This window comes from Arachis ipaensis, chromosome B3, assembly GCF_059453495.1.
Source record: "Arachis ipaensis isolate K30076 ecotype BB chromosome B3, ASM5945349v1, whole genome shotgun sequence".
In the NCBI taxonomy this organism is placed as follows: Eukaryota; Viridiplantae; Streptophyta; class Magnoliopsida; order Fabales; family Fabaceae; genus Arachis; species Arachis ipaensis.
In genome coordinates, this window is record NC_142438.1 from 30897605 (window position 1) to 30924833 (window position 27229).

The 27229-nt window shown below is 37.9% G+C and overlaps 3 protein-coding genes across 3 annotated transcripts; 2 read left to right on the forward strand and 1 right to left on the reverse strand.

Annotated features, from left to right (window-relative positions):
* Positions 1 to 9379: 9379 nt before the first annotated feature.
* LOC148570191 (uncharacterized) lies at positions 9380 to 10324 on the reverse strand. Its single transcript, XM_088506894.1, has 3 exons — positions 10106 to 10324; positions 9695 to 10024; positions 9380 to 9388 (listed from the first exon to the last, which is right to left on the reverse strand). Exons 1-3 carry the CDS (start codon positions 10322 to 10324, stop codon positions 9380 to 9382), a joined length of 558 nt encoding a protein of 185 aa, XP_088363020.1.
* A 4601-nt stretch (positions 10325 to 14925) lies between these two features.
* Positions 14926 to 17857, forward strand: LOC107606480 (uncharacterized). Its single transcript, XM_088506895.1, has 5 exons — positions 14926 to 15011; positions 15438 to 17016; positions 17308 to 17364; positions 17527 to 17673; positions 17777 to 17857. The coding sequence occupies exons 1-5, from the start codon at positions 14926 to 14928 to the stop codon at positions 17855 to 17857; spliced, it is 1950 nt and encodes a 649-aa protein (XP_088363021.1).
* Positions 17858 to 21180: 3323 nt separating this feature from the next.
* Positions 21181 to 26319, forward strand: LOC107630058 (phosphoesterase). Its single transcript, XM_016333081.3, has 11 exons — positions 21181 to 21733; positions 22348 to 22410; positions 22599 to 22658; positions 22914 to 22985; positions 23172 to 23228; positions 23423 to 23499; positions 23627 to 23708; positions 23889 to 24005; positions 25424 to 25554; positions 25676 to 25745; positions 26036 to 26319. The coding sequence occupies exons 1-11, from the start codon at positions 21311 to 21313 to the stop codon at positions 26081 to 26083; spliced, it is 1200 nt and encodes a 399-aa protein (XP_016188567.1). The 5' UTR covers positions 21181 to 21310; the 3' UTR covers positions 26084 to 26319.
* Positions 26320 to 27229: the final 910 nt, after the last annotated feature.

The following is a 27229-nucleotide window of genomic DNA, read 5'->3' on the forward strand; positions in this document are numbered from 1 at the left end:
AGAATATTAAATTACTAATATTGAAATGTTGTAGCACTAATTTTGTACAATGCTGTTGTTCCTTTAACTGATCTTGGTTTTACTAATTGATACGAGCTCTGTGTGAGATAAATTGAAAACTGTTATATGCCAATTAATGTAATTACAAGATTAACAATTAAGAGAATAAAAGAAGATTTTATAAATATATTTAAATTATTTGTTCAGACATCAATAATTAGGTAAGATAATGATTAACGATTATGGAAAGTTAAACGTCTTTTTATTGGAAGAGTTTTAGGTGTACCGAATACACCGGTGTTTCAGTTATTTTAACTGTTGATCTGAATTATAAAAAATATACATAATATATATTAATTGAAATCAACGGTTAAAACAACTGAAACATCGGTGTTCTCTAATACACTTGAAATTTTTTCCATATTATTTACAAGATGTATTGAAGATTCTTGTTAGTCCAGATAAATAAAATAAGCATAACTTTTTTAATATTTATTTTATGTTTATTTTATTTTAGTTTGTTTAGTCCCAATTATGTCTTGATCTATTTTTTATTTTAATGAACTTATAAGTTATGGTTTTAAACTTAAGAGGTATAAAAATTCTCTAAAATATGGTAGTCATTTTTTTTTTAATTTTAATAAATGAAAATTTCTTTGAATTTTTTTTTTGAAAAACTTGGGTATGAACAGAAGAGGTAGAGTGATTTTCTTAACTATTGTTGCATCAGAAAATCAAATTGAGGTAGAAAAGTTTCTTTCTTTAATTTTTCATCTTACTCTAGATTACGTTTCGTATCATTTAATATCAGATTTCAGATATTAGATTAATCCTTATTAATCTATATTTATTTTTCTTGTGCCTAAAAAAATTAGTATCTCTCTCTTTTTTGTCATCCTCCTTTGTTTTGTTATTGTTTTGTTATTCCTTGTCGATTTTCTTGTTAAAAAAAAAAAGGCAGCACGCATCAGCGTCAGCGTCATAGTTACTCTTATTGAGTAAATAGCTAAATTGGTCCCCGAAAGATAGCCCGATCTCCAAACGGGTCTCCGTAAGAAAAAGATAATAAAAATTGTCCCCGAAAAATTTAAAATTGGTAACGTTAGTCCTTCCGTCAACGTTCCTTGAATTCCGTCAGTGACGCCGTTAACTGTTGCTTATGTGGTTGTCAGTGTGGCATATCAGCATGTCAGCTTGGCGCAGAGTTGCTGGTGACAAGATATGTTTCCATATGTATGTCAAATTAGTCCTAGGCCTGTAAACCCTAATCCCCTCTTCGTCTTAAATGCCATTGTTGCTGCAGCTTGAGGTTGATTCTGCAGAGGCCGAAAATTCTTGACCAATTGCACGATGGGTAGCGTAAGTGGGGGTCGCAGTTGACAAGTGTCGTAATCACACGGAAGCCATGCTTCGAGCTCTTCGCTGCGGTGGCGGAGGAAGAACTCTGACCAGTTTGCTTTTGTGGGCTGAAGAGAGTGATCAAGAAGTATAGGACAAGAGAAAATCCTGATAGATTGTTCCATGCTTGTCCAAGATACCGGGTGAGTTATGAATGTAATCTTCTTGAAACTTCAAATTATTTGAGTTGGATTTTGACATTTTGGTACCCTGATATTGTGCAGAAGGGAAGCCACTGCAATTACTTTAGGTGGGCTGAGGACGATGAGTATGAAGGATTAGAGCACTTATGAGAAGTTAAAACTGATGCAGAAATGGAGAGTGGTGCTACTTTCTTGAACCATAACATATCTTGGAGAATGATGACCTTAGAAGCTGAAGTAAAAGCACTTAGGATGCAACTGTATTTTAGATTAATAGTTGTGATTGTGGTTTTTATGATTATGTTTATGTTCTTTAGTAGAAAGTAAAGCAGTTACTGTGAAAAGGATGATGTCGTGAATCTTGATAGTTTTCTGTTGTTGTGAAAACCTTGTATGTTCTTGTTTCTTTACTAGTAAAAAGGTTATTTACATGCAACATTGTTGTTGATCATAACATAATGTAAGCAAATCAGAATAAGCAGAATTAAAATTAAGTGAAGTAGGAATAACATAACGTCATAACATCACCAATGGTGTACTAGTTTCCATTGTCTCAGATTCAAATAACAACATTGTTTTAACATGATAATAACACAAAAGGTAGTAGCTATTGAAAGCAGTATACCATAAAGGGATATACAAAAACAGGGCTATTGAAGATACCACAACTACTACATTGTTTATAAATGGTAAAATTTAGTCCTGACAAAATAACAAATACTAATTGCCCTATATTTTATGTCTTCAAGTCTTGAAGTCATTCCATGTCTTTTTTTCTGGGAGGTTTGAAATCCGGAGTTGGAACAAATGTCATGAAGCTGGCAAGTTTCTTGGCTGTTGCGGAGCTGCTATCCTTGATGGTTTCAGCAGATACAGCAACTGCTCTTGGAGAGGCATTTCCTTTTGCCCTGGCTCTGGTGACATGGAGTTTTAGAGGCCTTCCTCTACTACTAGTCTGCATCAAATAGTTATCATCATTGTCTGAAATAAAAAATAGCTACAAGTAACTAATGCTCAATTTAAAACTCTTTAGAAGATTACCTGAGTGACATTGGTTGAGGTGTGGGATTGTTGTGTCAGTGGAAGCTGAGCATGCTGAGTAACAGGAATTTCAGTCTGTTCATCTGGAGCAGCTACTGCTACTGCAGGTAGTGTCTGTATGGGCTGAGGGTGATCTTCCTTTTCTGCTTCTGGACCAGGTGCAGGTTGTGGTTGTTGAACAGCTGCAAGCTGCAATTGCATCATCCTTGCTTTATCCTGAGCATCGTCTTGCTTTTTCTTGCTTCAAGTTCTCTTGTTGTGGCCCACCTCTCCACAGTACATGCACCGAATTGGAGCATACTTTCTTTTCATTTTTGTCTTCGTGCCAATGGGTCCTTCATCCTTGTCCTTCCTTCTATTTGTTGTTGGTCTGTCTGGTTTAGGTTTGATAGGAGGTGGAACAAGTGCAGGAGAACCAGTTTTCTCCCATATATCTTGTCCCTTGACAGGATTAACATTGAATTGGTATGTTCTTCTGTATGCCTCCATGCTCAACCATTCGTGGCAATACTCCTCAGGCCTCTTATCATTTTTTTCTTGAATGGCTGATATTGCGTGCATACAAGGCATTCCTATATATTTCACACACAAAAAATTCATTCAGTTAAGTATGAATCATGGTATGCATATGAAAGAAGAAATCAGTTATGAATTTAACCTGTCAACTGCCAAAACCTGCAGGAGCAAGTATGCTTCCCCAAATCTACCACCATATTAGTAGGCCATCCTTGAACTTCGTAGACTTCCTCTTTCGCATCACCCGACCAGTAGGGAGCCCAGTTTCTGGATAACTTAATAAGAGATTCTAGCCTACTTTGCTGAACTGGAGCAAGTATTCCTTGATAACTCGGAAGCTCCAGTCTATTGTCAGACATGCTTTTCATAACCATTCTTTGTACCTCCTCTGCCAAACTCAGAATAGGCTTACCTCTGTCATGCTTCGACTTTGCATTAAAGGATTCACAAGCGTTGTTGCAAATGTTGTCGAGGGCTTTGGTCCAAGCTTCCTTCGGCCACTTGGCTAAGTATTCCCAAACTTTTTGATTAATCCTTTTGACTCTATTCATATTCTTTTCGAACTCAACCGAGGTCCTCGATCTTGCACACTCCCAGACCAAGTCCTTAAGCTCGACGCTGCCCCACTGTTTGGAGAAGTTCCTCCACAAATGCCAGACACAAAATTTGTGTGGAACTGCTGGGACGAGTTCTTTGACAGCTGGTATTAACCCCTGCACAAATAGTCAAACCCGACAAGATTTACAGTCATTACAGTCCTCAAAGAAGCATCATTAAATAAAAAAAGTCCTTAAAAATCAAATCATGATTCAAATTGGTCCTCACCTTTTGCATGTCTGATATGAAACACAAGTTATTTGCCTCATATTCTCCCAGGTCTGATAAGAGCAGCTCCAAGAACCATTTCCAGTTCTCTTTGTTCTTAACATCAACAATCGCATATGCAATCACAAAAATGTGATTGTTTGCATACTATCCGCATGTAGTGAGAAGTTGTCCTCCGTGTAATGTTTTCAGGAATGCCCCATCTAGACCTATCAATGGCCTACAGCCTGCCTTGAAACACTTCTTACAAGCATCTAGACAGACATAAAATCTCTCGAACTGAGGCGGATTATCAGTAATAGGAATCACACCCACCTGAACTGTAGAACCTGGGTTGGCAGTTAGCAATTCATGTGCATAATCCATATCAACCCGTATTGAGCAATCTCATCCCCTTCAACTATCTTCCTAGATGTCTTAAGAGCTCGGGTAATGCATGAACTATTCAGCTTCACGTTGCACTTCCTAACAAACCACTCATACACCTCCCTATGCTTCATCTTAGGGTGCTTCCTAAGTTTTGGGTATAACTTATTCACAGTCCATTCCAATGTAGCAGCTCTGTTTTTTCGCTTTCTTGCGCAAGTGTGATTGTCAACTAGTGTTTTTATCTGTCAGGAATCATCACTGGGGTTGTGTTTACAATATACTACCCATGGACAGTCTTCACACTTACAAACCGCCCTGACTCTAACCTTGTCATTCTTACAAAACCTAATATTCCTACCCCATTGTATAGTGTAATCTCTAGTGGCAGCCATAAAATGTTGCTTGGATTTGAAAACCATACTTACCTCAAACTTTAGATCACCAAATTTGGCCTTGTCATTATAATGTGGATACACAGCTGGCCCTTCATCTTCAGAGTCTAACTCATGGGCAGAATCTTCTGACTTCCATTCATCTCCATCTGATGATTTTTCCCACAAAAATTTGTCATCTGACTCTGAAATTACATGAAAATACCACAAGATTTGAATAGAAAAAAATTAGTTGAAGCAGATCTATTAAACAAGTAAATTCAATAACAGATACACAATTAATTATATAATACCTCCATCAGAGCATTCATCAGATTCGATATCCTCATAGTTGGAGTCATCAGTTTCAATTGCTTTGTCCCTTGTTCTGTCAGCAGCAGGCCTATGCTTCTCTCTGTGATCTACTTTCTTGGTCCTAGAAGACTCTACTACATCAACTCCACTATCACTGTCACTACTGTATATAGAATCTCCTGCAACTTTTGGAGGCTTGTACAAACTGTCTTCAGCACTATCATATGAATCATGAGATTCACTATCATCTGCAACTGGAGTTGCCTTAACCTGCCTTCCAGATCTTGTACTGGTTGTGACTTTCACCTTCTTGCTGATCTTGTTGACTGCTGTAGCCTTGCCACTCCCTTTAGCAGCCTGGGGTTTAGTCTAAGGTTTGGGCTGCTGGACGGGCTTTTTCATAGGCTTGGTTTTGGGCTTTGGAGTGGGCTTAGGTGTGGACGTACGTGTGGGTTGGGGGTTGGGCTGAGGAGTTGGCTCAGGTGTGGTTTTAGGTGTGGACTGAGGAGTGGGCTGAGGAGTAGGCTTAGGTGTGGGCTGAGGAGTGGCCTTAGGAGTGGGCTGAGTTTTGGCTCTTTTTGGCTGAGGTGATTTTTTTGTTGTCTTACAATAATCTTGGGACATTGCATCATTGTGGTCCTTGTTCAGTTTCTCTACTTCTTCAGGGATGGTTGGCAAACAAAGTACTTCATCATCATCCTTGCTCATGCAGTCAACTACGTGTGGCTTAGACACTACATGCTCAAAATAGATGTTGATGAGGTGATGATTCCTCCTGCAATCCTTAACCAATGCCAACAGATCAGTGTCATTTTCTAGCCTCCTCAAGCCATTATCCAGCAGCGTTCCAGGAACTTTCCACAAGCAATTGTTCATCTCAGCATATCCCAGCTCCTTGTAGTATCCCTTCACAAAGAAAACGTCTAGAGTGTCTGAATCTACACCCATTAATACTTCAGTATTATCTGGTTCATAACACAGATAGCCTGATTCATCTGTTTGGAACTTCCCACCATGGTGAAATACAAAAGTCATTGGGGGACCTTCCATCTGAAACCAAAACAGCAACACACACAACTGATGCAAATTTTTTTCATGGAGAGACAAAGCATATTCAACATCAACTACCAAAATGAATCTAACACACACACATGCAGCTACACAGAGCACAAACAGCGTTCTCAAGAATCCAAAAACAGGGTCATATCATGGATAATCACCAAAGTCCTAAGCCTGAACACATTCTCCTAAACCCTAACATTGCAAACAGTAACAATGGATTTCCAACGATAATACAACCACATTGATAAGGAGATAAAACCACAATCACTCTCACAAAATAAGAAAAGGAAGCTAACCTACCTCTCACGCAAGGCGATGGAGTCCCCTTTTCGGTTGACCAACGTCGTTGCAAACCGGTCACCAACAACTCCAGCATACTGTCGTCGTCGGTCAAGCCTGGTCGTCGCCGTTCAATGCTTCGTCTTCCTGGAGGAAACAACTAAGACGAAGGGATTGCAGGTGTTCTTTCTTTTCAGAAGAAGGATGTAACTAGAGAGAGAATAGGAAACAGGGATGAAAACCCAAACGTTGTAACGGGGAGCAACCAAAACGACGCCGTTTAAGCCTTCGCTGACGTGTCACACTAACGGCCAGGTCAGCATATGTTCACGCCGTTACTCAAACATTTGACGGAAGGACTAACGTTTAGGGGTGGCAAAACGGGTCGAGCCCGTCGGGCCGATCCGCTAAACCCGCTAAAAAAAGCGGGTCGGGCTAGGATTTGGAGCCCGCCAAATTTAAAAAACCCGCCAAACCCGCACCGCCAAATTGGTGGATTTTGGCGTGGCGGGGCGGGCCGGTTCGCGGGGCCAAAGATTTTTTTTTATTTTTTTTATTAAATAAAAGAGTGATTACTATTATAAAATTAATAATTATATAATTTTTAAACACTTTTTTTTTCATTTTCTGTTTTTATTCTTCTTTTAGTTATTTATTTTATTTTACAATTTCGTATATATGCTCAAATTATGTGACTTATTTTTTAAAATAAAAATTATTCTATTGACAAATATTATTTTGAACAATTTTATTGAAGTTAAAAATTAAAAAAAATAATAAAAAAATTATATTATAATTTGACTATAATTATTATTTTTTGATTATTATTTTTGGTTAATTTTAATGAATTTTATTTTTTAAAAAATAAAAGAAGCGGGTTAGCCCGCCAACCCGCCAATCCGCCATAAAGCGGGGTGGGCTAGCATTTTGAACTCATTTTAGTTGGCGGGGCAGGCCGGTCCGTCCCGTTTATGAGGCGGGCCTAGGCGGGGCGGGTTAGGTCGGGTTGGGGCGGTCCGGCCCGCTTTGCCACCCCTACTAACGTTACTAATTTTAAAATTTTCGGAGACAATTTTTATTATCTTTTTCTTACGGGGACTAGTTTGGAGATCGGACTATCTTTCGGGGACCAATTTGACTATTTACTCTACTCTTATTTATCATTTATCCCCATTTGAAGTTTCGTGACATCGTTTCCTTACTTTTTCAATTTTTTTCTTTTTGTTCTAATTATTATTGTCAACTATCTTCTTCTATTGGTTTCATTTTATAAAAAAAAACACCAACTATACTTAGAGCAATCACGGTTAAATTGTAAAAAACAAAATAAAAAAAGAGAATTGTGTTATAAAAAAAAAACAAAATCTCAAGAGTGAGTGTTTTGAGTGTAAGAAAGCAAATTAAAAGAGAGAAGAAGTAATCAAAATCATATCCATACTTAATCTTATGAGGTAATTAACTCCCAAGTAGGGGGATTATTACGGTCCAACTTTTAAATTAGGTCCTGAACCATGATTTGTCCAAAAGAATCTCCAAGCCTGTGTTATCTTATAGAAGGCATAATCAAAATAATATCTATATTAAATCTCATGCATTTCTTATACGAATCCTTCAAAATTTTTTGATTATCATCTTTTAAATATTATAAATAGAAGACATAATAAATGTCACAAGCATGTAACCTAATCCTAATTTTTATACTTTTTGAACCAAAAATTATTTGAGTGTCAGAATTTTTTATAGATACTTCTACCAACTTGTTCGAGAAGGTTTAGAAAGAGTTTTCGTCTCTCTCATCCAAATAGTTCATTTAGATAACTTTACTAAAATAATTATCTTTTTATATTGGTCGCATGAACGAGTCTTCTAAAAAAAATTATCCAATTATATATAAAATATGTTGCACTTCCACAAAATTAAAGAAAAAATAATTTTCTCTTTAATTTAAGAAGGATAAAAGAGCAATGAGCCCATGACCATATTAAGTTGACTAAACCACCAAAAGTAACCATAAAAAATTAATTCGTTGACAAAAATAATTATGGAAGATCAAAACTCTTCAGATACTCACAATTGATTTGCTCTGTTTGTCAAAAATAGTCAAGTCTGATGTAGCCTTAGCAGAGTAGCATACGTGGACTATTTACATTGACGATTATACGTGTTGGTAGGCATACGTGTACTCAGTATCATTTAGGGTCAATTTGAACTCTAATTCTTCGTTCTTCTTTGTTGGAACCCAATTTTTGCAGGGTAACCCGAGCACAGGCATCCAAGGTAACTATAAGCGAAGAACCCTAATTCCTGAATTAATTTATGCTCATAGAATTTGAGCAATGTCAAGGAGAGAGGTAACTACAAGCGAAGAAAGCAGATTTTCAGGAGCTTCACATTCGAAGATGAAGAAGAAGAAAATTATGGATGGAAGATGTCACTATGGTGAGTATGTTGTCTTGTTGAAATCTTTGACGGTTACTAATCTTAAAAGATGGTTCATTCGTTGCCCCTTTTCGAAGGTATGGAATATCATTTATGATAATTAGACAAGTATAGGGTTCCTCTACATCTCTGATATTTTGATTTTTTGGCTTCTGTAGAGTCGAGATTGCCATTATTTTGTTTGGGTTGATGAAATTGATGGGGGATGGCAAAGTTTGGCAAGGTGTTTGATTAGAAGACTCAATGAGCATGAATGTGGTGTTGCTAATCAAGATGTGACAATTGCTCCAACAGACCATAGGGAGAGAAATGTTAACATGGCCACGAAGGCTGAGAAGAAGATTGAAGGTGAAATAAAAGCTATGAAAGTATGGCTTGTGTCCGTGTCTTTAGGATTATTTCTGCAGTTTACGCTTTTTTGTTTGTAATGGTCATGTACAAGTGATTGGTAAGTTTGAGTCCTAAATTTATGCAGAAGTTTAGAACTAGTTTCGGTACAGGATTGTTTTCTATCAATGAAGAACAATGTAATTCATGTTTGAATGGGATGATATATTTGCTATTTATTGCATTTTTATTCTATCACTATTCTCAATAATTGTTATTCTTTTCTAACATTGTTTAAGCATTCTGAGTTGAGAAATTAGTTAATCATAATAACATCAATATTAGAATATAATATGTATTATCATAATCATAAGCACTCATAAGCATTCATAATGTTCTAAAAAGGTACACCAATAACTGTTTAAGTAGTGTATGTAGCATACGAACATGACATGATAATCCAAAATAAAAATAGTAAACATAACTGATCCTTAGCAGTAAAGTATTAAGGTAAATTACATAAATATAGATTCCAAAAAAGATAAAGACTGTTAATTTTTTTTTAAAATTTGGTGTTGAATTGCTGCTCCCACTGGATAATCTATAGACTGTGTCTTGCATAGTAGTAGATGGTCTGGGTGGTCTGAATCCAGGAACTGGCCATGTTGGTGTAAGGTGTGATCTTGGTGTTGGCATAAACTGTGCAAACCTGGAAGTTGTGCATGTACTGGCTCCTTGCATTGTATGTGGGAACACGGTGGGTGGCTGCTGAAGAGTGTTCAAAGTTAGAATCTGAGGCACAGGGGTCTTAACTTGTGATAGAGGAGGCCTCTTGGTGGATCTCTTTGTTCTCTTTATTTTTGTGGTTGGTGGCCTAATTGGTGGTGACACCTGCAGTGTATGCGGCATATTAGGAGATGGATTCAACGTGGTAGTGGCCTATAAATTAAATTAGACATGAATGTAAGTAAACTTAACAGCTCAAAAAATATTTAAGCAATTAACAAATTTATATTTTACCTGTGGTTGGGTTCCGACACCCAGAGATGCCTCAAATTCAACTGCTGCAGCATCCAAGGCTGCCTCTGCATCCTCTAAGGTTTTCTCCCAATACATCTCAGTCAGTCTTTCATCATCCTCATCCTGTGCTACATTAGCAGGTGGTACATGTGCAGTTGTTGCTGCAGAAGAGTTTTGACCATGTGCTGTAGCATCTGCAGTAGTAGCAGCTACTGTCATGGCTTCCTTTTTAGCCTTGAAACTTCTAGAATTGTGCCCTTGCCATAATCCTAGGTTGGTATTCAAAATTTTCATGGCATGTTCTCGGAGTCTTGCATATTGTGCTCTCTCACTATCTTTAATTCTTTCTTTTGCCTTTGCCATCGATCTATAAATTTTTCTTTCACTCAACAAAACATCATACTCTTTCTTAAAGTAATCCTCAGCCTCCCGAACAATCATCATTGGCTGCACCCTAATTTACTGTTCCAACTCATCTACAACCCACTTTCCATTAGCAGATTGATTATGCACAACCCTGCAATAAGTATGCTCGTTCACAAATGTTTTCACCTGCCTCTTAGCACAGTATATCTGCCAAGGACAATTCTCATCCCAACACAAACCTTCACTCTTATACTATCCACCCTTGGAAAAAAATACTCCTCTCTAAGTTGATATTAAAATTTCTCACCGCCCTCTTAAATTGCTTTAAAGATTCAAACTCCATACCTACTTCAAGCCTAACTTGTCCAGCCGGTGCATCAGCATTACCTATGTAGTAGAAAAAATTGAAGTATATGATTATCAAAGGTATAATAAATAACATGCTGCACAAAATAGTTGTAGTGGATAATAATTGATGTGCAATATAACAAGGATCACAACTTCCTTTGAATTTTGACTTAAATAATCATATATGAACAACACTCATTAGTTAATATTCATCATACAGTAATTTGCACACAACTGCTCAATTCAGAAAAAAAATTAAATTATTGTTCTAACTTCTAACTTACTAATAATCAAAGGAACACTGAAAAATATTAGTAAATACCTTGTGGGAAGACCTCTGGTTGTTCCTCATCCGAATCTGCACAACTTTGAAGCTCCTCAGACTCATAAAAGTGTAATCCTGGTTCAGGGTCTGAATATTCTTCAACCTCATCAACTGGCACAAAAATACTTGGGACCTTTTTAGGATCTGGGTTCTGTTCGAAAATTTGTCCAGTAGGTTCAGGTTTGCTAGTGCTCCTCCTGTTCTGCTTTTTGGCTGCTTCTCTTACTTCATGTTGAGATGGACCTTGATTGTGTTAAGTATTTTGACTTGATGATGGTGGTGGTTGGGGCTGAGTAATGGAATCAGCATCCTGTACATGAAAAGGTTCAGATTGGGGTTCATTACAAGCTTGGGGTATATATTGTGTCAGTATCTCTGGTGTTGTTGTTGGGGTAGCATGAAAAGGTTGAGAACTAGAATTGGGCTGAGTGTTGGGTTGTATATTGGGATGTTGATTGAGTTGGCTATTGGGCCTGGTATCTGACTGTGTGGTGGACTGGACTTTCGGATGATCAGTTGTGTTGGCCATCTTCGTAACCTTCTTTTTTCTAGGAGTTGGAGTCTTCTTTGCACAACTTTTTTTTCTCCCCTTTGAAGGAGATGCAACATTACCACCACCCTCTTCAACAACTTCTGGCAAACTTATTGGGTGCTCAGTGTATACACAAATCCTACTAGCATTCCCTAATGCATCTTCATACATCTCTATTATGTCTTTATCACTCCTCAATAACTTTAAACTACCATTAAGCTCCATCCCAGGCACTAACCAATAGCATTCATTGATCATGGTGTATCCTATATCTCTAAGGAGGTCATTGATAAAAAACCCATTAAGAGTATCAACATTGACCCTTCGAATTTCAAATTTCTCTCTACCTACATACATAGTTTTTTCATCTTTTGTTCTCTCAAATTTTTCCCTGTAATATATCTCCAAAGTGATATGTAATGTAGCCATCTATGCAAAAGAATAAAAAAATTCACCATTAGTGGTAATCTCAAAAACTCCAAGTTACTCAAACCCTAACCATCATGGTACCTAACTTCACTATCAATTTGGTTTCAAGAACAATAATGACCACAATATTCGAACCATAAAAAATTATACAGCTTAAATTGAGGAACAAGCATATAATGAAGTTACCACAAATCCAAACCCTATCAGAAATAACCACAACAACAGAACTAATTTTTTCACATTGAACGAACAACTCTTATAACTTAGAGGTTACAATCATCGAATGACTTAGTTCATAAAAGTATTACCTCATAGAGTCTTCAAGTATGACAAAGTTCGCCTCTAAACACGGTTCGTTGGAGAAGCAGCAACTTCCTTCTCCAATGTCGTCGCAGGAATGGAATTATAGCACAATGGGATTACGCTAGAGAAGAAGAAGATGAAAAACTACTCTGTTATGACATGATTGATTTCGCACTCAAAAGGGAGGGGTAACACCACTTTCTATTCTTCTAATTTCAATGCTTGAAGGAGTAATGTTTTTTTTTCAATAAACTAAATAAATGCAATTTTAACAAAAAAAATTAATCCACGTAAGGCATCCTTTTGCCACGTTGCAATGGATGTGAACACATTGTATAATTTAACAACATTCTATAAATGTTTGATCACATTTGACAAACGGAACAAATCAAGAGTGAATACCCGGTCCGGCCCCTGAAATTTTTTTCGTGAGACAAATTAGCCTTTATGTCAATAATTTATTTTTGGGGTTAACGGAACGTGAATACGTGGCAAGTTAAGATGGTGATGTGTCCGTTAAGTGCCAGCTTGGATTGGCATATTAATGAATCACCCAATCTGGTCCTTGACAATTTTTTTAAAATATAATTTCGTGTTTTAGCTGCACTTCACAGAACATGATGAGCCCTAAACGCCTCTTCCTCCTTCCTTCTTGTGTAGAACTCTAACTGTCTACCACCATGAGCCATGAAGATCATTCTTCGAAAATTGGAGTCGCAACCTGCGTGGTTATAGTGTTGGCAAAGAGAGTAAGTGCTGCACCTTTTCTTCTGGAAGAGTTGGGCAGCCAAGAAAGAAGAAATTCATATCTCCAAAATGTCACTGTGGGTCCTATGCAATTCTCTTCCAATTTTGCACAGAACTTAATCCGGATAGGTTCTTCTTGAGATGCCCTAATTACAATGTAAGTATTGAATTTTTTGTATATTTCTTAAATCTAAAAAATTTATGTAAATTTTTTTTTAACAATCAAAATTTTTTATTTCCAGGCACCCATCCCACATTGCAAGTATTTCAAGTGGCTAGATGTATTAGTTCACGAAATATAACATTACCCCTTCCACTAGGACTAAAGTTGGGCAAAGCATGTTTCTTTCTTTTCCCTGCATACTTCCTTGAATTAGCCCTTTTCTTGTCCGTATTCACATTTCTAGCAGCCTTTCCGTCAGCACTACCCTTCCCATTATCACAATCATCTTTCTCATCAGCAGCCTTCTTATTAGTATGTGTCCTCAGTTTTATTCTGTCGTTGTCACTATCAGTGTCACTACTCTCATCATATGCATCTGAAGGAGGATTGTATGCCTCATCCTCTGAACTTCCATCATCTTCATCAGATGAGGATGAGGAGGAAGAATCCTTAACTTGAGTGGCAGCCTACCCTAAATCCTCATTAACATAGCAAGGCTCACCAACTGGGTGTTCAAAGTATACATTAAATTCTAAACAGTCATTCGCCAATAAACTGTTTCTCAAATCATTTATCTCTGAATCTCCCTTAATCACATGCAGGCCGAATTCTAAATTTTGAGCTGTGGGTTCTAACCAGTACATTACAGCATAATCAGCATATCCTAAACTCTTTAGTAGTTCTTCTAGATAAAAAAAAAGTTCACTAAATCTAAGTTCATTGGAGGAAATTTATGTACCTTTCCATCCAAAAACTTCAACACCCTATTACTATTCTTCCTAAGTCTCCCACCATGATGAAACACAGATACTGCAAAGTTAGACATCTGCAGCACCAATAAAAGACAAATTCAACAACAATAATAATAGGTAATAGATAGATATATTTGAAAGTAATGTAGATTATTTAGTAATTTTAATGATTGATATATCAAAATTTAATACATAGATAGACAAATTTTAATGTAGATTATTCACTAAACAGGACAATGTGAATTATATTTCAATTTATCTAAAATTTAGTAACAATAACAATAACTAATAGACTATATTAGTAAATTAATAAATTTGCTTTACTAAATTAATAAATCTGTAGTGTGCAGTAAAGGCCATATTTTAATAAATAATTATTAAACCTTGAGACTTTGAATTATAACATGGTCAGAAGCGTATAATCACTGAATAGTTTTCATGTGTTAATACAAGTATATGCAATAGCTACGATCCTGGGTTGTTAAATATTGATGGTCAATTTAAGGAACTACTAAGTGTTAGCGGCACACAAATTCAAGATCCCAACCCAAAGCACACAATTTTTAGCAGTCTCCAATCACATTAGTTGTAGTCTACACCAGTTAACAACACAAGCGAATCCATTGAAAACTTAGAGGAAGCAGGAGCACTGAACGATTTTCTTTTGTAAATACATAAGCTTTTCAGTCAAAATATACAGAGCATATTTGTTGTTATTGAATCCTAAGCCATATTCTAATTCAACCCTTCATGCAAAATTTGAATATAAACAATACTCCAAATCATAGGTTTCAAAGCATGTTCAACGGCAGAGAGTGTGAATAAAACCACCTTCAACTTGATCATACACATGCAATGGCAGAGAGAGTGAATAACAAAGCTTACCTCTCAACTATGCAATTCTCCAACACGGCGCCGTCAATAGCTCCGTCGGGATCAACGTCTTCCTCCAAATCAAGCGTCTTCAACGAATTTTGGAAGAAAGAGCATTAGATTTTTTTGTAATTCTGGAGAGTAGAAGAGGAGTTTTATGTTATCACGTATGAAATTTGTTTATTTTTAATGAAATTATTAGGGATCGGGTTGGATGGCCCATTGATCTGCCCATCCAGGTTGGCATTTAACTGATACATCATTAACTTAACGTGTCACGTAGGCATAGTAAATCAACTCTAGAGATAAATTCTTAACAGAAGGGCTAACTTGTCTAACGGAGTTAAAAAATAGGGGCTGGATAGAGATTTTTTTTTCTAGAAGTTTCGTTGCCTTTTTATGTTATTGTCAAGGACCGTTTTGATATTTTTCTCACAAATCAATTGTAGATATCTAAAAAGTTTTGATTTTTCATGATTATTTTTATTTGAGAGCGGGAACGAGTGTTTGAGGGCGAAACACAGTGAGCATGGCGGCCATGCCGTCGGAAGAGATAAGGGGGAGAGTGTGGGTGGGGGTGCATCCGGTGTCAAGGAGGGTTTTTCACGAGGGGGTTTTTCAAATCCTACAAAGATCTCCTTTAGAGATAAAGTTATTGGTCCAGAGAAATCGAAGGCGTTTGCACTTGCAGGATCTCTATCTGGGGATAGTATAGCCACGGTGGTGGGCAAGCAGGGCGATTCCCAACCTCCATGTGTAAACTTCACTGAAGAAGCCAAGCTTTGTTTGGCAGAGCCTTATCGAGAAGCTTTAGTGATTAAGGTTCTTGATAAAAATTATAGTTACACAGCTCTTTCACACAAGCTTCGGATGGTTTGGCGCATCAAAGGTGGCTTTGATCTGCTTGATGTGGGGTTTGGGTACTTCATGGTAAAATTCGATGCATGTGAAGATCGTGAGAAGGTCATGCTTGGTGGTCCGTGGTTGATTGAGGGGCACTATGTTGCTGTAAAACCGTGGGATATAGATTTTCGGCCATGTGAGCAATCCTTCGGGTCTACGCTTGTATGGGTTCGGATTTCGGGGCTCCCAATCTGGTGCTATCAGGAACAGGCCATGATGCGTATTGCTTCTGCAATAGGAGTTCCCATCAAAGTGGACTTAGCCACTAAATTGGTTGAGAGAGGACGATATGCCCGAGTATGTGTTCAAATAAATTTAGGACTGCCAGTGATCAAGCATATCATTGTGGAAGGCGTAACTCATGTAGTGGAGTATGAAAGTTTAAATTTAATTTGTAACTCTTGTGCACGTTATGGTCACGATATGGCACAGTGCTTGGGTAGAGACTCTAGGGAAGGAAAGAGTGTTGATTCCGATGCCACCAAGCCACGGGACGGTACAAAGGCAGTGCCACATCCTGAGACCAAAAGTCACAATTTAAATGAAGTAGAACCTAATGTGGTAGGTGGCGTTACTGGCGAGAATCCTGCATCGAATTTGCAAGAAGATTTGGAGGCTAATAATTTGGAAGGAAATAATGTTGAGGAGGCTTGCATGCATGATGAACCAGGCTGGGAGCAAGTTGTGAGGAAAGGTAAAACCAAGCTGGGTCAGAAGCAATCTAACAAGGTCCAAAGAGGCATTCAATCCAGAATCGATTCGGGTAGAGTAATCAGGCCCACCATTCACTTCTCTCACACGAATGGATCAAGCTCCTATCGTGCTAGGGTCGGGTCACGAGTCAAGGTCGGACACAGCGCTTCCCGTGTTGGTGAGACGTCGATCTCCTCAACCCGACACACCCCAGTGCCTTGCGGGTCCTCTCTCCGGAAACGACCAAGGCCGGGGTCCCTACAGAGCTCGCCAGTTGAGAAGAATGGAGGCACGGTGGTGGAAGCATCGTCATGTCTTCCTGCAACCGTGAAGGGGGGTGTTACCGTGGCGGTTCCATTGGAGAAGGAAGGCGCATTGCCGGCTGTTACTGCGTCGGTAGGCGGGATTAAGGAGATATTCCAGGGAGATCCGGCAAACCTGAAGGTCACGGGAGTCACTTCCGCTGGGCAAGCCTCGGTTTGAGGTTGGTGAAGCACTTTGATTTTCTTGTTTTATATTTTTATATTTTATATTATGGATAGTTTAAATATAATAGCTTGGAATATTAGGGGTGCTTCTAATAAGTTAGCCCGGGTGAATTGTAAAGAGCTGGTTAGGAAATTTAAACCTGTAATTTTTATTGTGGTTGAAACTCACTGTCCTTTTCAACACTTGAAAATGTTCTGAGAAAGACTTGGTTATCACCCTATTGGTATAGTGGAGGCGTCAGGACACAAGGGGGGTATTTGGTTCCTTTCTGCAATACAGGGTGTTCACTGCAAATGGGTTGATGCTTTCGATCAGTGTGTTACAGTTGAGGTTCAGGTAAATAATGTGATTTGGAGGTGCAGTGGTATCTATGGTAGTCCTCAATTTAATACCAGAGTTTTGCTATGGGATTATCTTGTTACTCAGTCTTCGTCTTTCTGCGGGCCATGGATTGTTCTTGGTGATTTTAATGAAGTACTATTCTCTCATGAATCTAAGGGTTGCCTCTTCTCGAGTCATCATGCAGATCGGCTTGCTGCCTCTCTAGGGGATAGTAATCTGTTTGACTTGAAGACTATTGGAAGACAATTTTCTTGGTACAGAAGGGTTAAAAATGGTGTTGAGGTGGCGAAAAAACTTGACCGGGTTTGTATCAATAGTGGCTGGCTATCTCTATTTCCAGAGGCTTACGCAGAAATTTTAAATAGGCTTCAATCTGATCATTGTCCTATCCTAGTACGCTGTACAGGTCGTCCCCAACCGAAAAAGAATAGACCTTTTCGGTTTATTGCAGCTTGGGCAACTCATCCGGGGTACAGAAATATTGTGAACCAGTCATGGCAGGCTGGCTACAGAGAGATGCACGGCAAGCTTTCAGAAGTGCAGAAGAACTCTTTGGAGTTTAATTCTAAAGTGTTCGGCAATATTTTCGTTAGAAAATGCAAATTGGAGAGACAGATTAATTTCCTTCAGAAGCGACTTGAAGTAATGGAAGATTTGTCTATGCGGCAAAAAGAAAAACAGCTGATTGAGGAATTTAATAACACGCTTGTGCAGGAGGAACTTCTATGGTTTCAAAAATCCAGAGAGCAGTGGGTAAAATTTGGGGATAGAAATACCAAGTTCTTTCATGTCCAGACTCTTGTGCGGAGAAAGCATAATAAGATTCATGGTCTCTTTCTTCAAGATGGGGTGTGGGAAACGGACCCGAATGTCCTTAGAAGGGAAGCTGAATCCTTCTATAAACGCCTATTCTGCCAGTCGGAGGATGTAGACTTAGGTTGTCTTGGTGATGTGCCACTGCCTTCCCTGAATGATGAAGCCTGTTGTAGCCTCACAGTGCCAGTTACTCTGGAAGAAGTTAAGTCGGCTGTTTTCAGTATGCATTCTTTTAAGGCGCCGGGCCCTGATGGGTTTCAGGCTTTCTTCTTTAAAGAATACTGGAAGATTGTTGGTTTTGATGTTTGGACTATGGTTCGTCATGCGTTCTCTGATTTGGATATGGATCCAAGGATGATGGAAACTCTTGTGGTTCTTATTCCGAAGGTAGAAAACCCGGTTTCCATGAAGGATTTCCGACCAATTAGTCTCTGTAATGTGGTTTACAAAGTTATAACGAAGGTCCTGGTCAATAGACTTCGTCCCCATCTCAAAGAGATTATTGGGCCCCTTCAAGGAGGGTTTATCCCGGGGAGAGGAACCCCTGACAACATCATTGTAGCACAAGAGGTTCTCCATTTCATGAAGAAGACAAAGTCAAAGAAAGGCACCCTGGCCTTTAAGATTGATTTGGAGAAAGCGTACGATAGAGTGGATTGGGGATTTCTGAAACAAACCTTGGTGAGTTTTGGCTTTCCTCCTCCGACAGTCAATCTGATTATGCGTTGTGTCACTGCTTCCTCACTGTCTATCCTCTGGAATGGGGATAGATTAAATAGCTTTACTCCGAGCAGGGGTCTTAGGCAAGGAGATCCTATATCACCGTATCTGTTTGTGTTGTGTATGGAGAGATTGTCATGTTTTATTAATCAGCAAGTTGATAAGGGCGTGTGGAAGCCAGTTGTGGTTTCTAGAGGGGGTCCAAGAATTTCTCATTTGATGTTTGCCGATGATTTGTTTTTTTTTCTGTAAAGCTGAAAAACAGCAAGTTCAAACTGTAATGGTAGCTTTGGAAAATTTCTGCAGAACCTCTGGGATGAAGGTTAATGTGGAAAAATCTAAAGCGCTATGCTCCAAGAATGTTTCAGCGACAAGAAAAGAGATTTTCACTGAAGTCTCCTCTATCAGATTCGTTCAGAACTTGGGCAAGTATTTAGGGGTGAACCTTAATCACTCTCGGGTGACACGCGCAACTTTCAACGATGTTTTGGACAAGATTCGGGGAAGGCTAGCCAGCTGGAAAGGAAGATTGCTTAATAAGGCAGACAGACTCTGTTTGCTCAACTCGGTAGTGACTGCGATTCCTACTTATCGCATGCAAGTATCTCTCTTCCCTAAACGGGTAACTAATAAGATAGAATCCATGATGCGAAACTTTCTATGGAAGGGTCAAGCTGATGGTAGAGGCCTGAATCTAGTTAACTGGAAAGTGTTGGTCACTCCTAAGAAGTTTAGAGGTCTGGGAATTAGAGATCCCTTTTGTGCCAATATTGCTCTTCTTGGAAAACTAGTTTGGCAACTTTTTCACCATCCCAACAAGCTATGGGTTCAACTGTTGATGGAGAAATACCATTCTTCTAAGGATGATTGTTTTAGTCGGTCTCGAGGAAGTGGATCTTATGTTTGGAAGAGTATATGTCGAGCTTGGGATATCCTAAAGGAAGGTTTTAGTTGGTGCATTGGGGATTTGGAACAGAACTTTTGGTTTTCTAAATGGAGAAGAGAGGGGCGACTGTGTCAGGAGATGGATTATGTTCACATTTCTGATTCGGATCTCAGGATCTTGGACCTTTGGTCATCTGGACAGTGGAACCTTGAGAATATCTATTCTCCTCTGAATCAGTCTCTGCAGAGCAACATTAATTCTTACAACCCAGATGTTCAAGCTGGTTCAGAGGTCGGTTGGTGTTGGATTGGTGCGGCCTCAAAGGTTTATGATGCTCATAGTGGTTATTTATGGCTCAGTAAGAAGATGTTTAGTTGGGAGGATAGGGGTAATTGGCTTTGGCTTTGGCGTCAACATGTTCCGGAAAAGCACAAAATTTTGGCCTGGCTATGTCTTCGGGAGGCTCTTCCTACTGCTGCATTTCGTTTTAGAAGGGGCATTTCGCACACGGATAGCTGTCCACGATGTTTCTCAAGTCAGGAGTCGGTTTTACATTGTATTCGGGATTGTCCAAAAGCCCAACTTGTTTGGCAAGCTTTAGGGATCTCCGATCAACCAGTGGATTTGATGAGTTGGTTCTTACATAATAGCAAACAGCGCCCCTTTAGATTCTTTTCTGGTCTCTGGTGGATTTGGTGTTCAAGAAACAACGAGATCTTTCATCCTCACGAGCATTGGACCACAGACAAGGTGATTGGTATGGCTTTGTCCTTAGAAAAGGAGCTCCGAAATATTTTTGAGTTGCAACGACTATCTATCCCCTCAACCATTAGTGGCTCTTGGATTCCCCCCTCAGTGGGTACCTTTAAGATTAATTGTGATGCTAGCTATCCTGGCAGTGGTGCTCGAGTTGGTTTTGCTTGTGTTAGCAGAGATTGGAAGGGAAGGTGGCAACGAGGCTGTCTGGGAACAATTGAGAGTCGTAGCATTTTGCAAGGAGAGTTGTTTGCTATTTGGAGAGGCTTTCTTTTAGCATGGGACTCGGGACAAAGAGACATTATATGTGAGACAGACTGTGTGGAGGCTTTTACTATTGTCAATAATTTACAAGATTGCTCTGGGTTTACTGATCCTTTGGTGTTAAAAATCCGAGATATCATGTCTTGGAAATGACGTGCTGATCTTCGGTTGATCTTGAGAGATGCAAATACAGTAGCAAACATCATGGCAAAGACTGCAATGAGGACTATTTCTCCCCAAGTGGAGCTTCCATTGCCTTGGAAGGAATTTGAGAGTAGTATTCAGCGAGACTGCCTTTCTTAAGCAGTTTCTTATTTTTTTTTTCTTTCTTAGTTTTTGTTTATTTTTCTTTTAAGTCACCAAAAAAAAAATCCTTTTGTGCAGTGCCCGGGCCGAAACTACTACGGCCTCCCGCCACTATACGAACACGATTGACATGATTGGCGCGAAACTTCTAGCGCAGTCACAGTAGAGAGCGCTGAAAATATTTCAATTTCAATGCTAACCATTCCCAAATCCCTCGTAATCGTCACCGCCAATCACCCTAATAATCTCCCCAACCCTATCACTTCCCTCTTCCTCCCACACTCTCCGTTTCTCCCGCGGTTCGCACTCCGCGCATCCTCCCCCGTTTCGAAACGTCTCTTCTGGTGGACCAGAAAGCGAAACCCAAAACCATTTCAGTCGACAATGCCTGGTTCGTCTATGTTGGCGGAGTACGCGAAGTCGAACCGGTCAACGTGCAAGGTGTGCTCGAAGGCGATCGAGTCGAAGGCGCTGAGATTGGGCGCTGTCGCAAAGGGCAAAGGAGGGTTCGACATTACCAAATGGCACCACCTCGATTGCTTCCCTTTCCCCTCTGACTCTGAATCCCTCCTTGCTTCCCCTGAGGACGCTATCAAAGGCTTCTCCTCATTGAAGGTTTCGCATTTTCTTCTCTCCTTTAAGTCCTGGTGAATTTGTTAGGTTTTTGCTTTCTTTTTTCTGTGAGTTTAGAATTTAGGGTTTAACCATTTCATTGCGGGTATATTATCAGTCCTTAACCATTGAGACTCGAATAGTTCCCAACGGAAAGAATTGTGTCTTCCGTATTCAGTGTTCAGGATTAAGTTTGATTTGGGACTTAGTGTTCCCTCGAATAATGGTCACTTATTTGCCTTTCACTTGTAAGACTTCTTAGAGTTAGAGGTCTAGGTTTTCACATTTTAGGTTAAATTCGAATCTAAATTTTCCAATCATACACTTCATTAAACCCCTATAGTTGACAATGCAATAGTTTATTCTTTTAGTTTTCTAATCAGTGAAACAAGTTTTTAATGTTATCATTTCAATTTAAGAACATAACCCCCCCCCCCCCCCTTTCCCACAATTTCAAGAAAGATATAAATATACATTTTTGTTTATATTGTTGTATGATGCAACCAGTGAAAAATGAGTCAAGTTTGTTATATTGCAATTTGAATTTTGAAGCTTATGATGAGAATTTTGTATCAACTTTATTGAGGTGAAGTTTGGCACGTTTTTTGTTTCTTCAGAGTACTGACCAGGAAGCTTTGAAGAAGATATTGGTAGCTGCACATGACAAGTCTCAAAAGAAGGTGAGATTTTCATTATTTCTTTAAAAAACAAATCAAATATAAATGTTGAGAGAGATTACGTCGGAGATCAAAGTTAACTTGTGATGCCAGTATAATTAGTTATTCTTTCTTTTCCAATTTTCTGTGTTATTGAACTTAATCAAACCTGTCTCTTTTCAAATTTTACTGACTGTGTGTCTCTTTGATAGGTTGATAAAGCTATAGAGGACATACAAAAAGATGAAGGCAGGGATACAAAGCGAAGGAAGGCAAGCATGTGTACTCATTCGTTATTTTTGTTTCCACACATGTCAGAATTGTGGATTTGATTAAGCAACAACATTTGAGAAAATGATATTGTATTATTTAATAATTTGTAAACAACTTTGAACAGTTCAACCAGAAGCCACAAATTGTTGGTTTAGGTTGTTTGCCGATGCTTGTTTTCTCCATCAAATGCTATACGTCAGCTTAAATTGGATTTACTGTCAACTCCCTTTGTTCTTCATGTTTATTGCATGCAGCTGTGTGAATCAGACATTGAAGCAGTAGAGGAAATTAACTTTTCAGTTTCTGAAGTGAAGAACAACTACAAGGTAAGATTTTCTCTTTCTCTTGTTTATTTGAGGACCTAGTAATGGCTTTAGTGTCTAATGGTGAAAAACTGAAAGTCTATCATGTTTATATTGTTATGGTCTTAATTCTTATCCTCCTAACTATTTCTATATTTCTCTTTTTTTTTTTGGCTCTTCCTATATTCAATGAATGATTACCTGATACAGGATGCTACCCTCTTACCAAAATGGAAAGCATTTCAGACAGTCATATATCTTGAACGGGTGAGATTACTGGTTACCTTTTTTTTTATCAGATAGATATAGGTCAGAATTTGCAGCATTACATATTCTGGTTGATATAGATTTGCAGATAGCCAATTGAAAAAAATGAGGCACTCAATCATCCAGAATTCACGCAGCCTGTATATTTTCACCCATTTCACTTTATTCTATGTTATGGATTCTTATATCTGCAGGATGATGGCCTGAATGACTCAAGTAAAATTGCTGCATTTGATTTTGATGGGTGTCTTGCAAAAACTGCTGTGAATAAGTATGCTTGAATCTGAAGTCTAAGATTTGCTATTATATTTATTGATGCTGTTGGATTTAATATCTTTTATAAATTACAACCTTTTGATATGATGTATTAAGAAGCCTATTTATTTATTTATTTGCAGAGTGGGTGCAGACGCTTGGTCCCTCATGTATCCTTCAATTCCTGATAAACTACAAAGCTTATACAAGGATGGGTACAAGCTGGTGCGTCTGTTTTATTTTAAAAAAAATGGCTGTAGAATTTTGTTTGATTTTTAGAACTCTTCTATGCTCATCCTCCTTTATTTGTATCTTGTGATGGTCACAATTTAACTAAAATGAATAGATAATAATGGCATTTCTGGTTCTCTATGCTGTTTATTGTCTCACTATTGTTTATTATAGGTAATTTTCACCAATGAATCCAATATTGAACGTTGGAAAAATAAGAGACAAGTAGCCGTGGACTCAAAAATTGGACGTCTCAATAATTTTATTGAGAAAGTGAAGGTTCCAATTCAGGTGACTTCTTTGAGACTCCACACATCTGTCTTCTACTATTATTAGCAATGCAAATATTGCTTTTCTTACTGGCTATAACAATCGTTTTCTGGTTCAATTGTTTTCTGTGTTTGGGACATTGCTTTGTTGACAGTGTTCATATTAGTTAAACAAAATTGGGTGATGTTAAAATTTGATGATATCTTTTGGTGATGCTCAAGGTTAAATATTCCTGTTCTATCTTTCATCTGTTGGTAATAGTTATTAGGAAACATGGGTAATTGGGTATACGACACCTAACGCAGATACAATGCGACATCGTCTGTTTAAGGTCTTCTCTAACCAATATATCCAACGGGATTGGCTTACATAGATAGTTTCTTTTAGGTGTTAACCCTTTTATTTTGTATATGTGAGGAAATCTCATCCTCGTTTTTGTCTTTCTTTTCTTTTAATTTCATTTCCTAAAGAAAAAGATATGCTAGGTAATATAGGATTAGGAATGAATGCATTCCAAAGAAAATTAAGGTAGCAATTTACATATGATAGAGGTGGTTTTATCTTGTATTAGCTCATTTGATCAGTATGAAGAAGGCTGACAGGCTCCCATAGATATTAACCTGAAAAGCGCAAGAGAATATAACAAGGAATAACGGACAATGAGAGAACCTAAATTAGAGCACTATACTAGTTCTCACTCTCCTAAGCCTGTGACAACTCAGCAGTTAGACATGTAAAAGCCTTGACAGTAGACGAGGTTAGAATTGATATTGCTCATGTATCAACGTTGTTGTATCTCTCGAATCGTGTTTGTTGTATAAAAGGATCTTCACATGAAGAACTGTTATATCCAGCAGATTGGAGTGGTGTATTATAGACTTAGTCTCACATAATACACCATAAACAATAGAAAAATGCCGACCTCCATATATGTGACTCACTCCCTCCCCCTACCAAATCTTATAGAATATGATATTCTGTCCTTGTCAACAAATAACACTACACCATATATAACCACATGCTTATGTTACATTTCTATCTGCTATAACTATCTCGGGTCCTATTACTTTCTTCCTTACACGCAGAATGTATTTACTCTTACTAAGCTTGCTCCTGTATTAGTGGCTATAGCGACCAAGAAACTATTTGAAAAACCATGAAAAATTATTTGGAATTAATTGTATATCTATAGTTGTGGCCTTATGGCTGATGCAAAGGCACTATCTTATCATCCAATCTATATAGGCTATCTCCCCTGGACTCAAGGCTTGGTGGTTGTTGTTACTGGAATACTGGTTTCTTGCTCAGGCAGTTACATGCTTTATGCAGCAAGTGACAAATATTAACAAGAAAACAAAAAGTTGCAGTACATTCTTCAAAAAAGTTTTAGGAAATAGGTGAGGAGCTGACATGAGAAACAATGTTTCATCTGTATGCAGGTGTTTATTGCTTGTGGGGTAGGTAAAGGTAAAGCAGACGGAAAAGACGATCCTTTTCGCAAACCTAAATCAGGGATGTGGCATCTGATGCAGCAGCACTTAAACTCCGGCATTGCCATTGACATGGATCAGTTATTTTTTTTCCCCCTTCCATGCGATAGCACTTTTGGGTGCTACATTTTCATTATTATAAATTTTGTTTACACCCATGAAGGTTCGAGAATGTAAAGCACACATTTTTCTATGATGTAGATCATTTTATGTTGGTGATGCAGCTGGGAGAGAATCAGATCACAGTGATGCAGATATTAAATTTGCAGAGGTATTTAAACCATTTTAGCCATACTGAATTTACTTCATAATTTTTATGCCCAGTATTTAGCACTTGTCTTCCAGATAATGTGAACTTTAATCATTACATCTAAGTAACCTATTGAAAAGAATGAAGATGATGGCTGGGACTCAGTTATTCTTCTCGAGAAGGTTATAGGTTGTTGAGATTGTTAATAGTATCATCGCCTTTACTAGTTTTTATGTTGTTTGACATTAGAAATTGCTTTATTTGTTCCTCACATGTTTATTGTCTGATTTGTTTTTCTTCATTGATTTTAGGCCATTGGTTTAAAATTTTTTGTCCCTGAAGAGTATTTCGATGCCTGATATCAAATCTCGGATCATTGGTTCATTGAAGCCATATGCTTAAAGCCATGTTTGCTAGACATTGCTAACTGGGAGAGTCATGTAAATTTACATGCTATTGTCTTTAATATATCAGTTGGAAGAATGTAAATGGATTAATTATTGTAATTTAGATTGTAGGCATCTAATTTGGAGCAATCTTAAATTTCCTTGTAATACTGCAATTCTATGATCATGTGCGAGTAATCATTTTTAAATTTATGGCGTCAAAAGAACCAACATCGTTGCTGAGTGGTTTTATGGTTCATACATGGTGCATGTTGTGAAGGTTATGGAAACGATGGTTATATAATTTTGACAACAATTAAAAAATAGTTAAAATTAAGATAGTGTTGTGATAAAGATGGATGACCACGTATGGTTTAGGTGGATTTCATTCTCAAGATTGAATGAATCTCTTTACAAGGCAAAAAGCAATAAATGAAGGTTGAAAGTGGAATCACTTTACATGTATAAATAGCAAGCATTGTAAGATGCATTTGACATATTACATATCAATAACAATAATCTCCTTTCTCTTTATATTGTCTTCTTTTCTTTCCATACGTTGCTATTATATAATAGTAGTGAATATATAAATTACTTCTATTATTATAGTAAGATAATTATATTGTAGTAAATATTAATACTAGAGTCTTCTATTTATACATCTTTATTTTATATTTAGTATATCTTTTATTTATTTTACAACACGTTATCAGCACGAAGCTCTAACGAAATTTTAGGAAGACTCCGGATAACAAATTTTCATTATGTTGAAACTCTTTCATCTTGAATTTAATGCTCTTAATATATCTGAAAATAATTATTTATCATGGATACTAGATGTTAAAATCCATCTTGATTTAATGGATTTTGAAGATACCATTAAGGCTAAAAATAATGCATCTCAGAAGGATAAAGCCAATGCCATGATTTTCCTTCATCGTTATCTTGACAAATGAATATCCCACATTAAAAGATCTTGCAGATCTGTGGAAAGACCTTGAAAAAAGGTACAATCATGTGATACTTTCTCAAGTCCGATATGTTAGAGAAAACTTTCTCAATCTTCCATGCCTCGAATGTGCTCCTGCAGTAGCAATCGAGAAAAAGGATTTAAAAATA

Excerpts from the sequence above, each read along its gene's own strand:
- LOC148570191 (XM_088506894.1), bottom strand. The coding sequence starts at position 10,324 with ATGACAGTAGCTGCTACTACTGCAGATGCTACAGCACATGGTCAAAAC. Across the intron at positions 10,025-10,105 it reads GTGTCGGAACCCAACCACAG|GCCACTACCACGTTGAATCC; the intron begins GTAAAATATAAA and ends TTTAATTTATAG.
- LOC107606480 (XM_088506895.1), top strand. The coding sequence starts at position 14,926 with ATGGCAGAGAGAGTGAATAACAAAGCTTACCTCTCAACTATGCAATTC. Across the intron at positions 15,012-15,437 it reads ATAGCTCCGTCGGGATCAAC|CGGGAACGAGTGTTTGAGGG; the intron begins GTCTTCCTCCAA and ends TTTATTTGAGAG. Across the intron at positions 17,365-17,526 it reads GTGTTACAGTTGAGGTTCAG|GGTTGCCTCTTCTCGAGTCA; the intron begins GTAAATAATGTG and ends CATGAATCTAAG.
- LOC107630058 (XM_016333081.3), top strand. The coding sequence starts at position 21,311 with ATGCTAACCATTCCCAAATCCCTCGTAATCGTCACCGCCAATCACCCT. Across the intron at positions 23,709-23,888 it reads ACAAGGATGGGTACAAGCTG|GTAATTTTCACCAATGAATC; the intron begins GTGCGTCTGTTT and ends TGTTTATTATAG. Across the intron at positions 25,746-26,035 it reads CAGATATTAAATTTGCAGAG|GCCATTGGTTTAAAATTTTT; the intron begins GTATTTAAACCA and ends CATTGATTTTAG.